Source organism: Papio anubis, chromosome 10 (assembly GCF_008728515.1).
Source record: "Papio anubis isolate 15944 chromosome 10, Panubis1.0, whole genome shotgun sequence".
Lineage (NCBI taxonomy): Eukaryota > Metazoa > Chordata > Mammalia > Primates > Cercopithecidae > Papio > Papio anubis.
The window spans coordinates 84,913,483-84,931,346 of NC_044985.1; the positions used below are offsets into that span (position 1 = coordinate 84,913,483).

A 17,864-nucleotide genomic window follows, 5' to 3' on the forward strand; every position below is an offset into this window, starting at 1 on the left:
GTTGTATGAAGAGAATCATAAAAAAAAAAAGCCATGACCTGCTGTGAATTGAAAAACCAAGTTTTTTGGCTAAAACTCAATGTCTGTGCTTGCTTCTGTTGCTGCGTTGTGGGCCTCTTGTGGGCAGGGGCTGAATGTATATTCGTATTTTTCTGCATTATAGGAGCATGATCAGAGTTGAGAAATGGAATACGACAGTGTGGGTTTGAATCATGGCTATGCCATGTTCTGGCTTGTGACCTTGGGCAATGTCCCTGGCCTCTTTTTTATTTTTTATTTTTTATTTTTTTCTTTCTTGAGAGAGAGTCTCACTCTTGTTGCCCACACTGGAGTGCAGTGATGTGATCTTGGCTCACTGCAACCTCTTCCTCCTGGGTTCAAGCAATTCTCCTGCCTCAGCCTCCTGAGTACATCCCTCCCGGGATTACAGGCGTGTGCCACCGTGCCCGGCTTCTAATTTTTTTTTAATTTAAATTTTATTTTTATTTTTCCTGTAATGCTGAGTTCTCGGCCTCCTTAAGTCCCAGTTTTTCTTTTGTAAAGTGGGTTAATAATGGACCTACCTCACAGGGAGGTTGGGCAGAATGAATGAGTTCATACTTGGAAAGGGCTTAGAATAGTGCCTGGCACAGTATGAGCCTGTACTAGATGCCAACTTGCATTATTTCCTCATTTGCTTGTTTAATTCTAGCCATAAACCACCTAAGCAAGAGCTCACCATGGCTCTTTGCACTTGGTACATAGAATCTGATCTCAGACAAGTGAGAGACCAGGGCACTGAGGCCCGCTCTAGGCCCAAGGGGATGCATGAGTGGGATACATCCCCGTAGGCTGTGGTGCACTGGAATGGAGGCCATAACCTGAGAGGGGACAACCTCTTGGATAAACACTCAAGTGGAAAGCTGAGCACAACACTCCTACCAGTCACAGTCTGAATGGGCTTGGCAAAGGAGAATCTAAGTACAAAGTACAGGAGGGCAGAGACCTGATAAGGGAGAAAGATGGAAGAGGACGGTAGAATTGGAGGCAGAGCCTGGGGCATCATGCTTTTGGCTGCAGGTATGAGTAGGTATTGGTGTTGACTGCATTAGCACATCTGTTTCCTGCCCCATGGCTGCTGATGTGTCTGTATATGAGCTCCAAGAATCAGAATGGCAACTCTAGACAGCAGGTCCCTCCTGGTCAGACGTAGGCCTTTAAAGTTCAACATCTTGGTGGTATATTGCTGGACAAGAGTAGGCCTAGGCCATTAGAGGGTACCCTGGATGCTCAGTGCTGCCTTTCCCCTGAGAATCAGGGTGATTTGACTCAAGCCTTCCCTGCCTCTGGGAACAAAATCAATAATTGGGCTTGAGGCCTCTTATAAACCCCCCTGGGCTCAGGTGGCTAATTAGCAGGTAAGAAACAAGGCAGCACATTTTTATTCTTCTTGTGCTATGGTTTTCATCAGCTGCGAGGTCACGAATCCACTTACATGCACAGACTCAGAGCAGCAGGAGAACATTAATTATTATGAAGTGGAAAGGCAGAGTCTCCTCTCCTCACATCATCTCTCTAGGCCTCCAGCTCTTCATTTTCCTCCTCCCCTCCTGGTGATTTGTCACTGAAGATTCTAGGCCCAGAATCCTGCCTTGGTTGAAAATGGTTGTTATTAGTGCAGCACCCTTCATCTCTTTTCATCTAATCTGCAGTTAGGGGGCTTCATCTAGAGTAATTATGTGGATTTCTTCTGTCTAGTTAACTTTGCCACCTGGTTAACATTGAACACTTGGGAGGAGTGCAGGAGTCCTACAAGCGGGTAAGGTAATTGCCAGCTGAAATAAGGGCTCTGAAAGAAACAAACAGGAACATGATAGGACTAACCTGGGCATAGCTGTGCTCAGAGTACATAATTTATTAAAAATCTACTACGTGCCAGGTATTATGCTAATTGTTTTACATGGATTCGTGCTTAATCCTCATAAATACCATAATATAGGTGCTGTTCTCTCCATTAAATTTTTTTTTGTTCTACTTAGAACTAATTTACTAGGAATATTCTTTCTATGTTCTCTTCTTTTCTTTTCTTTTTTTTTTTTTGAGACGGAGTCTTGCTCTGTTGTCAGACTAGAGTTCAGTGGTGCAGTCTCAGCTCACTGCAACCTCTCCCTCCCAAGTTCAAGCGATTCTCCTGCTTCAGCCTCCTGAGTAGCTGGTATTACAGGCATGTGCCACCACGCCCAGCTAATTTTTCTTTTTTCTTTTTTTTAAATTTATTTTTAAGACGGAGTTTCATTCATGTTGCCCAGGCTGGAGTGCAATGGCGTGATCTCAGCTCACCGCAACTGCCGCCTCCCAGATTCAAGCGATTCTCCTGCCTCAGCCTCCTGAGTAGCTGGGATTACAGGCTCATGCCACCATGCCCGGCTAATTTCGTATTTTTAGTAGAGACGAGGTTTCACCATGTTGGCCAGGCTGGTCTCGATCTCCTGACCTCGTGATCCGCCCACCTCAGCTTCCCAAAGTGCTGGGATTACAGGCGTGAGCCACCGCGCCCGGCCTATTCTCTCTCTTTTCAAGGTGAGGAAGCTAAGCAGTGAACTACACTCCTACCTTCTCTAGTACTGATTGAGCTGGGATCAAAAGCTGGACTCCAAAGCCTATGCTTTTAATTACTTTGCCTCAATATAATTTCCATGAAGGTGGGGGAGTTTATCCATCCCTCTTACTATGGGTCTCCAGGACCTGGAACAATCCCTGGTACCTAGGTGTTCAATAAATATTTGTTGGGTGAATGAATGAAGGAATAAGCTCTCCCAGTGTCAGTGTGTTTATAAAAGCCAATCCTTTTTATCTTTAGAGTTTAGCAGACTCTCTTCTACCTGTCTTCACTTCTGTCCTCAAAAAACCAAACTTTTATTCAGAGAGCATGCACGTCTCCCAAGTATTTATAGCTTTATTTCTTTGTCCGGTAAATGTTTGTTGAGGGCCTACTATGTGCAAAGCACCATGCTTGGCCCTGTGTGAAGCAAATATTAAGGCAATGAGGTGGAATCTGTTCTCAGAGCTGTGTTATGCATGAAATAAGGTTATTCTTTGGTAGTTCATTCTTGAGAAGAATCCTTATGGAGTTCAGTAACCTCTTCTTGAGGCAGAAGTAAATGCTTAGGGATTTGGGGGCTAATTATCTCAGTTTGGTAGAATTGAAAAATAAGTCTTTGGTGTTGTGTCATCTGTGTCAGTGATAGCAAAGCTGGATCTGTGCTAGGCCCTGGTGGGTCATCTTTAAACACTGGACTTTTTAATTCTGTTGGGAATATAGAAGCAAACGTCTCACATCTCTGACATATGGGCTTTACGGCTTGGCCTGAAGCTCTGGTTGTTTTTAAGTCCCCTGAATAAAAATAAAAGACGATGTTTGCAAATTTTAAGAGGAAGTTTTTTTGTTTTTGTTTTTGTTTTGAGACAGAGTCTCGCTCTGTTGCCCAGGCTGCAGGAGTGCAATGGCGTTATCTTGGCTCACTGTAACCTGTCTTCCGGGTTCAAGCGATTCTCCACCTCAGCCTCATGAGTAGTTGGGATTACAGGTACCCGCCATCATGCCCGGCTAATTTTTGTATTTTTGTAGAGACAGGGTTCACCATGTTGGACAGGCTGGTCTTGAACTCCTGACCTCAAGTGATCCACCCGCCTCGGCCTCCCAAAGTGCTGGGATTACAGGGATGAGCCATCGCACCTGGCCAAGAGGAAGTATTTTTTTTTCTACCCTGTTCTTTCTGAAAAGCTTGAACATTTTTCTGTACTTTCCTTTTCTTTTTTGAGACAGGGTCTTGCTCTATCACCCAGAATGGAGCACAGTGAAACAATCACGGCTCACTGCAGCCTTAACCTCCCAGGCTCAAGCGATCCTCCACCTCACCCTCCCAAGTAGCTGGAACTACACACAGGCACCACCACATCCATCTAATTTTTAAAATATTCTGTAGAGACAGGGTTTCACTATGTTGTCCAGACTGGTCTCAAACTTCTGGGCTCGAGCAATCCTGCCACTTCAGCCTCCTGAGTCCCTAGTACTACATGCTAACATGTCTGGCTAACTTATTTTTGTTTTTTGTAGAGACAGGGTTTTTTGCTGTATTGCCCAGGGCGGTCTTGAACTCCTGACTTCAAGTGATCTTCCTGCCTTGGCCTCCCAAATCACGGGATTATGGTCATGAGCCACCACGTAATCTTTGTTTTATGTGCATTTATAAGCTTTGCTTCCCCAACAAGATTATAAGCTCTTTGATTTAAGTACATCATATATTTGATATGTATTCTCTTGTCCAAGTATTTCTGTAGGCGATAAGGGGAACTTTGTAAAACAAGAGTTTTCTGGTCAAGTAAATTTGAGAAGTGCTGCCTAATCTCTTCCCCCTCAGATATTTGCAATGCATATTGACCTATTAAAGGCTCTGAGAATTCTTCCTGCGAATAAACCTATTTTAGCCTTGTCTACCTTGCATTTCCCAAACACATTTGACCTCAGAACTCCCTTTTTCACTAAGAATGTTTTGCCCATCTTATGTTTTGCCCATGTGCTCTATAGCAATTAACACTGGGCTTATTAAAGGTACACAGTAAGTGATTGTAAATTAACCGGTGAAGCATTCCCTCATTCTCGTTTATTTTATACATTTATTTAATGAAGCCCTTTTCATAGAAATTGTCAAGATAAATGCACCCTCATTTAGATCAAAACAAATTCTAAATTAATGAAGTCATGACATTTTACTGTATTTTGGTTTTTTTGGTTTATCTGTGAAGTCCTCAAACCTGTGAGTAGTGCTGACCCTGACCTTGAATGAACAGCCCTGTACTAACTGCAAGGCCAGAAGAACCCCCACCCTTCCCCTCTCTACCTCCCCCATATCATTTCAAGAAGTTCTAAAGAACCGTTGGAATTTTTGGAGGTCAGACTGGGTTGGGTGTGGGTTTTCCAGGGTGGGTTCTAGAAGGAGAAGTGGGACTTCTGTAGTTTGTTGAAGTTTTATTTTCCAAACCCAGCCCCCAAGTTTTTCTTCCTCTATTTATGTGCAAGGACAAAACAGTTACTGTTCTGCCTACATAGGACTTGGACTTTGTCCGCTCTGAGCCCATTTTAGTTCAGAATATAGAGACCTCCCTCCAGGTCCTAAGAGAGAGATTCCATGAGAGATGTGCAACACCATAAGATTGGTGATTTGTACTTTGAAATGGCTTGCTTTGTTTCCTTTAAAGTCAATATCTTATATCTGAATAAACACAGTTTGCAAAGCATCTTTACAGAAATCTCACTGGATCCTCACGGTCACCTTTTTCACCTTTTTTTTGAGACAGAGTCTCACTCTTTCACCCAGGCTGGAGTGCAGTGGGGCGATCTTGGCTCCTCCACTTCCTGGGCTCAAGTGATCCTCCTCAGCCTCCCAAGTAGCTAGGACCACAGATGCGTGCCACCATGCCCGGCCAATTTTTGTATTTTTGGTAGAGATGGGGTTTCGCCATGTTGCCCAGGCTGGTCTTGAACTCTGCAGCTCAAGCGATCCACCCACCTTGCCTCCCAAAGTGCTGGGACTACAGGTATGAACCACTGTACCCTGCCCTCACAGTCACCTTTTGAAGAACCTCCTGCTCAAGAGTTCCTCCTGCCTCAGCCTCCTGAGTAGCTGTGATGACTACAGGCATGCACTACCATGCCTGGCTAATTTTTTATTTTTTGTAGAGATGGGATTTCCCTGTGACTCCCAGGATGGTCTCAAACTCCTGAGCTCAAGCCATCCTCCCACCTTAGCCTCCCAAAGTGCTGGGATTATACGTGTGAGCCACTGCACCTGGCCAAGCATTCGTTTTAATCCTGTTTTATAGATGAATAAACTGGGGCTGACTCAAACTGACTCAGAGTCACACTGTCATTACCTTTTTGATCCTATACATTAGACTGGACTGTATGCATGTTCTTGCTGGCCCAGTAAAGTTGCAAGTGCCAGCTAACAACCCTTCCCACTCCACCTCACCATCTCATAGAGGAAAATTGTGACATTAATGGGAAATGTCAGTGGTGATGTCTTCAGGCTGGGCCTATGGAGTGACTGCCTTGCCACACATTTAAGCAATGCTCTGTCTTGTCTGAGGCTCAGACCTGCTGTTCTTTTTGGCATTTGGGACCTGCATGGTTTTTGGCTTCACCTCCAGCTTTAGCCATTTTTCTTCTGTTCTTTTAGGTAAGGATTTTCTGCCCCAGACCTCAGATTCCCATTCCCTTCCTAGCTTGTCTGCTGTTGTAGCCCAGTCCTCTTCCAAGACCATGCAAGATTCAGACCCTAGTAAGAGGAGATGGAGGAACTAGGACTTAAACCCACATCTTGTGATTGCAAGGCTGGTTCCTCTTTTGCCCTGCACCACGCGACTGTCTGCTTACGGTCATGTGACAGGGGCTTCCCCAGCCAGAACCTCCAGGGAGCACAAATAAAGGAAAGAGCTGGAAGGCACAGTATAGCATTTGTTCTGTCCAAGCCTCACATATCAGCATGGGAAGGGAGAACGAGGTGAAGCTTTCTTTCAAGGACTTTGATAAGGAAGGACATTTATCAGTGACGAGAGGTTTTGAGGGAAGTGAACCAATCTTGAGATAAGTAAACAAAAGAGCTTTGAGTCTGGTGTTTCCCTGTTTGCTTCTGCCCCCTGGGGGAACAAATACTCTATGATTAGAGACGTGTAAGTCCTTTGGAATAGAATAGCAGTGATGGAACTGGAGTCCTAGTCCAGGTTCTCTCCTTGTTCATCCTGGATTCAGTACTGGGTATTGAAACTCGCCTGCACCCTCAGAGGAGATGACTAGGGGACAGTGCGTCCAGGCCTCTTCTACCACACAGAGTTTTCTTTTTTTATAAAGCGTATACACATTTAAAATTTAATGATACTCCCAAATTGCTCTTCAAAAAGGCTGTACAAAATTACAGTCCTGATAACAGCTGCCCAGAGATCCTGTGAAGGCATTTACCCTCATTATTATTATTATTATTATTAGAGATGGAGTCCTGCTCTGTTGCCCAGGGTGGAGTACAGTGGCGCAGTGTTCGCTCACTGCAACCTCTGCCTCCCGGGTTCAAGCGATTCTCCTGTCTCAGCCTCCCAAGTAGCTGGGATTACAGGTGAGCACCACCACGCCTGACTAATTTTTGTATTTTTAGTAGAGACAGGGTTTCACCATGTTGACCAGACTGGTCTCGAACTCCTGACCTCAGGTGATCTGCCTGCCTTGGCCTCCCAAAGTGCTAGGATTACAGGCGTGAGCCACTGGGGCCTGGCTGCCCTCACTATTTAATGGGTTATTTGCAACCTGTGAATCATGTCTCCTATTTCCTTGTTAATGATGCTGATTGATTATAGACTTAGAAATATCAGCACTTCCTTTGTATCTCTTCATTATTACATGATACAATAATTCATTTTCTTTTTTTTTTTTTTGAGACAGAGTCTCACTCTGTTGCCCAGGCTGGAGTGTAGTGTTGCAATGTTGTCTCACTGCAACCTCCACCTCCTGGGTTCAAGTGATTCTCCTGCCTCAGCCTCCTGAGTAGCTAGGACTACAGGGGCGTGCCACTACACCTGACTAATTTTTGTATTTTTAGTAGAGACGGGGTTTCGCCATTTTGGCCAGGCTGGGCTTGAACTCCTGACCGCCTCAGCCTCCCAAAGTGCTGGGATTACAGGTGTGAGCCACTGAGCCCAGCCAATGATTCATTGTTTAATCCTTAGTTGTGGGCCAAGCAAAGGAGAAAAGTAAGAAGCCTTTTCCTTTTACTGATAGGAAAGGTCAAAGGACTTACCTAGTGAATTATTTACCTAAAAATGTATACAAATCACTCCAAAATTTAGTGGCAAAAACAACAGTACTAATTTAATTGTATCTTCACCTGTGGGTGAGGAATGTAGGAGCAGCTTAGCTGGGCTGTTCTGGCCCAGAGTCTAGTGAAGTTGTGGTCAGTTGTCAGCTGGGTCATCTGAATGCTTGATTGGGATTAGAGGATCCACTTCTAAGGTGGTCACTCACATGACTGGGAAGTTGGTGCTAGCTGTTGACGGGAAGCCTGTTCTTCATGTGGGCCTCTCTGAGGGACTGCCTGAGTACTTTCATGATGTGGTGGTGGGCTTCCCCCAGAGTGAGCCACTCAGAAGAGAGAAAGATTGTGAGGTCTGGACTTCAGTAAGAAGGTCGTTGAAGAAAGAAAGGTTTTGTCCTCCCCTTGGTTTGATTGGACTAGAGTGGGCTCAGTCTGTGCCTGTGGCTGGCATCAGGCAGGAACAGTGGTATAGCAGGGTATAGACCATATTTAGGGACCTAAAGTCACGTCTTTCATGATTCAGATGGTTCCTGTTCCAACTGCCCAGGACTCGAGCCCGTCAAAATATGACACAAAAGCAGAAGCTTTTCATAATGGAGATTAGACCATGGCTAGGATTCCTACCCAGTCCTCTTGAACTCTCCTCACTCCAGTGTTGTTTTCCATGTTTGTTTTGTGTTTTCCCCAGAGCTTCTTCAAGACACCTTCACTTCCCTGGGCTATGAAGTCCAGAAATTCTTGCATCTCAGTGTGAATGGTATATCCCAGATTCTTGGCCAATTTGCCTGTATGCCTGAGCACCGAGACTACGATAGCTTTGTATGTGTCCTGGTGAGCCGAGGAGGCTCCCAGAGCTTGTATGGTGTGGATCAGACTCACTCAGGACTCCCCCTGCATCACATCAGGAGGATGTTCATGGGAGATTCATGCCCTTATCTAGCAGGGAAGCCAAAGGTGTTTTTTATTCAGAACTATGTAGTGTCAGAGGGCCAGCTGGAGGACAGCAGCCTCTTGGAGGTGGATGGGCCAGCAATGAAGAATGTGGAGTTCAAGGCTCAGCAGCGAGGGCTGAGCACAGTTCACCGAGAAGCTGACTTCTTCTGGAGCCTGTGCACTGCGGATGTGTCCCTGCTGGAGCGGTCCTGCAGCTCACCATCCCTGTACCTGCAGTGCCTCTCCCAGAAACTGAGACAAGAAAGGTGAGCCCCCAGGAGGTGGTCAGTTCTGGACCACCTGCTTATTTTCGTGCCACAGGATAGGAATTACCACTGTGCCACGTTTGCTGCCCTTCTCTTCTGGGAGGAAAAGAGATTTTCCCTCCTGCTTTGGGGTTGCCGTAGGACTACAGTATAGACCCGGCACGATTTATAAATACTTTGTAGTTAGTTAGTTTGTAGTTTGAATACTTTTCTTCAAAATTAAGAAATTTTCAGCCTGGGCAACAAAGTGAGACCTTACTCTATAAAAAAATTAAAAATTAGTTGGGTGCAGTGGTGTGTGCTTGTAGTCCCAACTGCTTGGGAGGCTAAGATAGGAGGATCGCTTGAGCCCAGGAGTTTGAGGCTGCAGTGAGCCATGATTGCACTACTGTACTGCAGCCTTGGAGTACAGTATTGGAGACCTTGTCTCCAATAAATACATAAATACATACAAATAACAAATTTTTATTTTTTTATTTTTTAATTTTTTTTTGAGATGGAGTCTTGCTGTTTGCCTAGGCTGGAGTGCAGCAGGACAAACTTGGCTCACTGTAACGTCCGCCTCCCAGGTTCAAGCAGTTCTCCTGCCTCACCCTCCCAAGTAGCTGGGATTACGGGCGTGTGCCACCACGCCCCGGCTAATTTTTGTAATTTTAGTAGAGACTGGGTTTCACCATGTTGACCAGGCCAGTCTTGAACTCCTGACCTCAGGTGTTCTGCCTGCCTCGGCATCCCAAGGCATCCCAAGGGGCTAGGATTACAAGCGTGAGCCACTGTGCCTGGCCACAAATTTTTATTTTTAATTCTTTTTTTTGAGACAGAGTTGCACTCTTGTTACCCAGGCTGGGAGTGCAGTGGCATGATCTTGGCTCACTGCAACCTCCACCTCCTGGGTTCCAGTGATTCTCCTGCCTCAGCTTCCCGAGTAGCTGGGATTACAGGCACCTGCCATCACATCTGGCTAATTTTTGTATTTTTAGTAGAGACAGGGTTTTCATCATGTTGGCCAGGCTGGTCTGGAACTCCTGGCCTCAAGTGATCCACACACCTCGGCCTCCCAAAGTGCTGAGATTACAGGCATGAGCCACCACACCTGGCCACCTTCCAGATCTTTTTTTATTTGATACCCACACAGTCATATAGAAGTATATCTTTTTTGTTTGTTTTTTGAGGTGAAGTCTTGCTCTGTTGCCCAGGCTGGAGTGCAGTGGCACATCTCGGCTTACTGCAACCTCCACCTCCTGGGTTCAAGCAATTCTTCTGCCTCAGCCTCCTGAATAGCTGGGACTACAGGCGCGCACCACCACACTCTGCTAATTTTTGTATTTTTAATAGAGACGGGGTTTCACCATGTTGACCAGGCTGGTCTTGAACTCCTGACCGCAAGTGATCCTCCTGCCTCGGCCTCCCAAAGTGCTAGGATTACAGACGTGAGCCACCGCACCCAGCCCAGAAGTATGTTTGTAAGCCCAGATGGAATCATCATCTATTATTTATTTATTTTTAATTAAAAAAATTTTAATACAGTTCAAATCAGCATGTCTGGCTCATTTCAGCTCCTTTACTGCTAAAGCAGGGGACAAGGGCTGCTTCAGTTTCTTTGCCTTCTCTTTCTCTGAAGGTATCTGCTGCATCGAACTTGAAAGTTCACATTATCCTTATTTTTCTTGATCTTGACAGATTTGTCATCTTTTCACCAGGCTGTGAGCAGAAAGTCTTTGATTTCCTTAATTTTTCAAGGCCTGGCGATGAGGCACACAGGGAGAGGGCAAGGACCCACATCCCTCTAGCCCGTGTATTGCCCGAAAGACACTCACAGCCTGCCACCACTTTATAACCTGCTTTTAGTTTGTTTAACACTAGATCAAAAACATTTTTGTATGTCAGTAGTCACATTTCTATAGCATCAGTTTAATGTGTGCACGACAGCCCATAATATGGCCATAGCTTAATTTACTTGATCAGTCTTTAGTTGTTGCCTAGTGTTTGCTTTCATACAAAGTAAGAAACATCCTTGCAGCTTAGTATTTGTTCTTATCCTTAATTGTTTTCTAGGGGGACAATTCCCAGAAGTGGAATTACTGAGTCAAAGGACATGCATTTTTCAAGCCTTGGATGCATCTTACTAGATGTCCTATAGGATGGTCATATCAGCTTTATAGGAGAGTAGCTGTGTCCCTGAATTCTCCCTGACACTGCATGCTCTTATATTTCCCCAAGTTTTGACAATTTGATAGGTGAAAAGTGGTATCTGACTGTTCAGATCTGGAAGGCTTTGTTATGTAAACATTTTTTTAAATGTTTATTGGCAAGAATACTTTTCTAAGAGAAGCATCAGTGTCCTGGTTTCTGTTTAAGCTGAATGAAGCCACAATGTACCTCAAGTATAAGATTAACTGGCCTTTTTCAGTTGCACCCTAATTAACGATTTAGAATGATGTTTCTGAGCCACCTGTCAAAATGCATTTTGGGCTGTACCTCTGCATACCCCAGGAATAAATCTCATGGCCTTCTTTACCTGGCCTCCTTAGTGGTGGCCCAGCAGGAAGCGGGGGTTAGAGCAGGAGCCACTCAGCCTTCCAAGATAGATACTCCATGGGCCAGTGGTATTACTGGCCTTTTGAGCCCATCCCTGTTTGCATAGGTGATCCACGTGGGTTATCATCTGGCTGGTATGTTCCCAGAGTGAAACTCAGCAGCCCCTTGATGGAGGGGATGGTGGCCACTAAGCCAGAGTGCTGCAAGTTAGTTTGGATCATTTGCTAAGCAGCTTGTGGTGCATTTAGAAGGGAACAGTTTCAAATAACTTTCACATCTGTTGGCTCATTTCGCCCTAAGGACAATCTGTCTTCTCTTTGATATTTGCATGGCATTAAATTTTGCCTTTCTTGTTTTCTCCAGAAAACGCCCACTCCTGGATCTCCACATTGAACTCAATGGCCACATGTATGATTGGAACAGCAGAGTTTCTGCCAAGGAGAAATATTATGTCTGGCTGCAGCACACTCTGAGGAAGAAACTTATCCTCTCCTACACATAAGAAATCAAAAGGCCAGGCGCAGTGGCTCATGCCTGTAATCCCAGCACTTTGGGAGGCCAAAGAGGGCAGATCACTTCAGGTCAGGAGTTTGAGACCAGCCTGGCCAACATGGTAAACGCTAATAAAAATACAAAAATTAGCCGGATGTGGGGGTGGGTACCTGTGTTCCCAGTTACTTGGGAGGCTGAGGCAGGAGGATCTTTTGAACCCAGGAGTTCAGGGTCATAGCATGCTATGATTGTGCCTACAAATAACCACCACGTAGCAACCTGGGCAATATAGCAAGACCCCATCTCTTAAAAGAAAAAAATGGGACAGGAACTATCTTAGTCCATGTATTAGTCATGTTTCTCTAGAGAGACAGAACTAATAGGATAGATGTATATATAAAGGGGAGTTTATTAAGGAGTATTGACTCACGTGATCACAAGGTTAGGTCCCGCAATAGACCATCTGCAAGCAAGGAAGCCAATTCAAGTCCCAAAGCTAAAGAACTTGGAGTCTGATGTTTGAAGGCAGGAAGCATTCAGCATGAGAGAAAGATGGAGGCCAGAAGACTACACCAGTCTGATCTTTCCGTGTTTTGCTTGCTTTTATTCTGGCAGTGCTGACAGCTGATTAGATGGTGCCCACCCAGATTGAGGATGGTCTGCCTTTCCCAGTCCACTGACTAAATTTTTTTTTTTTTTTTGAGACGGAGTCTCGCTCTGTCGCCCAGGCTGGAGTGCAGTGGCGCGATCTCGGCTCACTGCAAGCTCCGCCTCCCGGGTTCACGCCATTCTCCTGCCTCAGCCTCCCGAGTAGCTGGGACTATAGGCGCCCGCCACCACGCCCAGTTAATTTTTTGTGCTTTTTAGTAGAGACAGGGTTTCACCGTGTTAGCCAGGATGGTCTCGATCTCCTGACTTTGTGATCTGCCCGCCTTGGCCTCAAATGACTCAAATGTTAATCTCCTTTGGCAGCACCCTCACAGATGTACCCGGGAACAGTACTTTGCATCCTTCTATTCAATCAAGTTGATACTCAGTATTAACCATCACAGTCCATTTGGGCAACTATACCAAATTACCATAGACCAGGTGACTTAAACAGTAGTTATTTCTCACAGTTCGGAGGCTGAAATCCAGCATCTAGGTGGCAGCATATCTGGTGTCTGGTAAGGCATGCTTTCAAATCTTACCAGATGTCAGTCTTTTCATGTGCTCACATGGTAGAAAAAGAGGATGCAAGCTCTCATGTGTATCTTCTTTAAGGGCACGAATCCCATTCATGAGGGCTCTACCCTCATGACCTAATTACCTCCCAAAGGCCCCACCTTCTGATACTGTCACATTGGGGATACTGTCTCCCCTTTGAATTCTGTGGGGGATACAAACATTCAGTTTGTAACAATAGCCTTATGATTTAGAGGTTACTTGTTCATTCACCTAGACCTCAAATTGCATTTTACAGCTAATCAAGTCTATCTTTCTCTGATTTGATAGTGTGACCTAAAAGGGGACCATTGTTTGAAATATCACTGGAGTTGCATTATTATTATTATTATTGAGACAGAGTTTCATTCTGCTGCCCAGGCTGGAGTGCAGTGGCATGATCTTGGCTCATTGCAACCTCTGCCTTCTGGGTTCAAGCGATTCTCCTGCCTCAGCCTCCCGAGTAGTTGGGATTATAGGTGCCTGCCACCACACCCGGCTAATTTTTGTATTTTTAGTAGAGACAGGGTTTCACCATGTTGGCCAGGGTGGTCTTGAACTCCTGACCTCAGGTGATCCACCAGCCTTGGCCTCCCAAAGTGGTGGAGTGGCTCAACTGTATGTGGCCTATTATTATTTTTTACATTTTTAAAAATTGCTGAACAGGGGTACCTCTGGGCAGTGTGCCAGAATGCCACTTTTTAAATAATTATTTTATGATTTATTTATTTTTCTAGAAGTTAGTTTTAACTGATGTGTATCTGTATGTCTATTTGTGTATATTTTGTCACGATCATGTGACAGAGGCTGAAAAGTGTGGAAGAGACAGTTTTCAGGGACAACAAGCAATTATTCCTACTTTCCAAGTTATTTTGACGCCATGGTGGCTCACACCTGTGATCTGAGTACTTTGGGAGGCTGAGGTGGACGGATCACTTGAGCCCAGGAGTTTGAGACCAGCCTAGGCAACATAGCAAGACTCCATCTCTACAAAAAAAATACAAAATTTAACTGGGCATGGTGGTGTGTTCCTGTAGTCCCAGCTACTTGGGAGGCTGAAGTGGGAGGATCCCCTGAGCCCAGAGAGGTCAAGGTTGTGGTGAGCTATGATCACACCACTGCACTTCAGCATGGGAGACAGTGAAACCCTGTCTCAGAAAAAATAAATAAATAAAACCACCAGCACCACAAACAACAACAAAAAGTTATTTTGCACTGGTTTTGAGCACAGGACTCCTGCGGTGTCTTTGCATTTAATATTGTATAGGGATGCCAGTGGCAAGTGATGTGTATGCTTGGCCTCATGAACTAAAACCCCGTGTTAATTATGACAGAAGGAAAGTGTGTGAGAGGGACCTTAACTACTTAGCAGCTCTAGCTGCCATCTTGAACCGTGAAGATAAGGGCCACACTTAGGGGTAGCTGGGTGGTGAGCAGCAAGAAGCCTTGTTGGATGAGGGCATGAAGGAGCAGAATCACTGTGGAATCACTGTGCCACCCCTAATTACCTACCTCTGGACTTTTATGTGCAGGAAAAAAATTGAGAGTTTATATGTATCTCAACCTAGTTAATACAACTGATGCATTCTTTGGTGATTAAAATGTTTGGAGGCCAGGCGCGGTGGCTCACACCTGTAATCCCAGCACTTTGGGAGTCTGAGGCCAGTGGATCACAAGGTCAGGAGATCGAGACCATCCTGGCTAACATGGTGAAACCCCCTCTCTACTAAAAATGCAAAAAATTAGCCGGGCGTTGTGGCGGGCGCCTGTAGTCCCAGCTACTCGGGAGGCCAAGGCAGAAGAATGGCATGAACCCGGGAGGTGGAACTTGTAGTGAGCTGTGATCTTGCCACTGTACTCCAGCCTGGGCGACAGTGCGAAACTCTCAAAAAACATAAAAAATAAATAAAATGTTTGGAATGTTGGCTTCATCCCTGGGATGCAAGACTGGTTGAACGTACACAAATCAAGAAACATTAATCACATAAACAGAACTAAAGACAAAAACCACATGATTATCTCAATAGATGCAGAAAAGGCCTTCAATAAAATTCAACATTTCTTCATGTTAAAAACTCTCAATAAACTAGGTATTGATGGAAAATATATCAAAATAATAAGAACCATTTATGACAAACCCACAGCCAATATCATACTGAATGGGCAAAAGCTGGAAGAATTCCCCTTGAAAACTGGCACAGGACAAGGATGACTTCTCTCCTATTTAACATAGTATTAAAAAGTTCTGGCCAGGGCAATCAGGCAAGAGAAAGAAAGAAAGGGTATTCAAATAGGAAGAGAGGAAGTAAAACTATCTGTTTGCAGATGACATGATCCTGTATCTAGAAAACCCCATTATCTCAGCCCAAAAGCTCCTTAAGCTGATAAGCAACTTCAGCAAAGTCTCAGGATACAAAATCAATGTGCAAAAATCACAAGCATTCTATACACCAACAGTAGACAAGCAGAGAGCCAAATCATGCCCATTCACAGTTGCTACAAAGAGAATAAAAGACCTAGGAATACAAGTAATAAGAGATGTGAAGGACCTGTTCAACAAGAACTATAAACCACTGCTCAAGAAAATAAGAGAGGACACAAACAGATGAAAAAACATTCCATTCTCATGGATAGGAAGAATCAATATCATGAAAATGGCCATACTACCCAAAGTAATTTATAGGTTCAATGCTGTTCCCATTAAACTACCATTGACATTCTTCACAGAATTAGAAAAAAACTACTTTAAAATTCAAATGGAACCAAAAAAGAGCCCATATAACCAAGACAACAATAAGCAAAAAGAACAAAGCTGGAGGCATCACACTACCCAACTTCAAAGTATATTGCAAGGCTACAGTAGCCAAAACAGCATGGTACTGGTACAAAAACAGACACATAGACCAATGGAACAGAATAGAGACCAGAGAAAGAAGACCACACGTCTACAGCCATTTGATTGTTGACAAACCTGACAAAAACAAGCAATGGGGAATAGATTCCCTATTTAATAAATGGTGCTGGGAAAACTGGCTAGCCATATGCCGTAAATTGAAACTGGACCCCTTCCTTACACCTTATACAAGAATTAACTCAAGATTAAAGACTTAATGTAAAACCTAAAACTATAAAAACCCTAGAAGAAAATCTAGTTAATACCATTCAAGACATAGGCACAAGCAAAGGTTTCATGACAAAAACATCAAAAGCAATTGCAACAAAAGCAAAAATTACAAATGGGATCTAATTAAACTAAAGAGCTCCTGTACAGCAAAAGAAACTATCATTAGAGTGAACAGGCTACCTACAGAATGGGAGAAAATTTTTGCAATCTATTCATCTGACAAAGATCTAATATCCAGAACCTACAAGGAACTTAAAACAAATTTACAAGGAAAAAAACAACCCCATCAAAAAGTGGGCAAAGGACATGAACGGACACTTCTCAAAAGAAGATATTTATGTGACCAACAAACATATTTTAAAAAGCTCAACATTACTGATCATCAGAGAAATGCAAATGAAAACCACCATGAGATACCATCTCATGCCAGTCAGAATAGTGATTATTAAAAAGTCAAAAAACACCAGATGCTGGTGAGGCTGTGGAGAAATAGGAACACTTTTACATTGTTGGTGGGAATGTAAATTAGTTCAACCATTGTGGAAGCATGTGATGATTCCTCAAAGATCCAGAACTAGAAATACCATTTGTCCCAGCAATTCCATTACTGGGTATATACCCAAAGGAATATAAACCATTTTATTGTAAAGATCCAGGCACATGTATGTTCATTGCAGCACTCTTCACAATAGCAAAGACACAATAGCAAATGCCCATCAGTGATAGACTGGATAAAGAAAACTTGGTACATATACACCATGGAATACTGTGCAGTGCAGCTGTTAGAGCTTTTGGTGATACAGTGAATCAGATTTTTCATTAATTCTTTTAATTGGTTATTGTTTGGATGAGGGAGAAGGGACAAGATGGAGGAAGGTGAACAAGAAGGCATAATCCATGTTGCTTCCGGGTTCTTCCTCACCAACTTTCCCGCGCACGGGAAAATGCAGCCCGCCCCGGGAAGATGCAGATCAACCGAGCATGCACCAGGTGATGTCAATCCGAAGAGATCGAAACTTACTCGGCCACGCCTATGGAGACGCCCCTATCACGCCCTTATCCCGCCCACTGCCCTCCCCCTTCCAGTACCAATGCATAAAAGTCTGCCACTGGCAGGAGCCAGTGTGACTTCTTCAGCCTCCGCATTCGTGGACCAGAGAACATCACCTGAGAGCGCTGGCGCGACTTCCCTGGCCCCCCACACCTGAGGATCAGAGAACCTCGCCCGAGAGTGTGTGCATATTTGCAATAAAAGACTGCCACTTTCTTTCTTTTTTTTTTTTTTTGAGACGGAGTCTCGCTGTGTCGCCCAGGCTGGAGTGCAGTGGCCGGATCTCAGCTCATTGCTTACATACTTTGGCCTCATGTTTAATTATTTAGCTCTCCTAAATTAAATTAAATTAAATTAAAACAGTTATTATTGAACATGATACAGTCTGTTGAACATGGTACATGAACCTGAACAGT

The 17,864-nt window shown here is 44.3% G+C and overlaps 1 protein-coding gene and 1 pseudogene across 10 annotated transcripts in view; one reads left to right on the forward strand and one right to left on the reverse strand.

The window, feature by feature from the left end:
* CFLAR (CASP8 and FADD like apoptosis regulator) overlaps positions 1-17,864 on the forward strand; it is a 64,579-nt gene that overhangs the window by 35,190 nt on the left and 11,525 nt on the right. For 8 of the 10 annotated variants that reach the window (XM_021923871.2, XM_003907797.5, XM_009182754.4 and 5 more), the window contains 2 exons: positions 8,530-9,040; positions 11,942-12,694. The exons of 1 other annotated variant lie outside the window; for it this stretch is intronic. In XM_021923871.2, the coding sequence (XP_021779563.1) occupies positions 8,530-9,040; positions 11,942-12,080 (650 nt within the window). In that variant the 3' untranslated portion in view covers positions 12,081-12,694. Of the gene's footprint in view, positions 1-8,529; positions 9,041-10,375; positions 10,426-11,941; positions 12,695-17,864 lie in introns of those variants that run through there. One more of the 10 variants, XM_031651888.1, reaches the window with a different exon arrangement.
* On the reverse strand, positions 10,588-10,775 carry LOC103876443 (annotated as a pseudogene).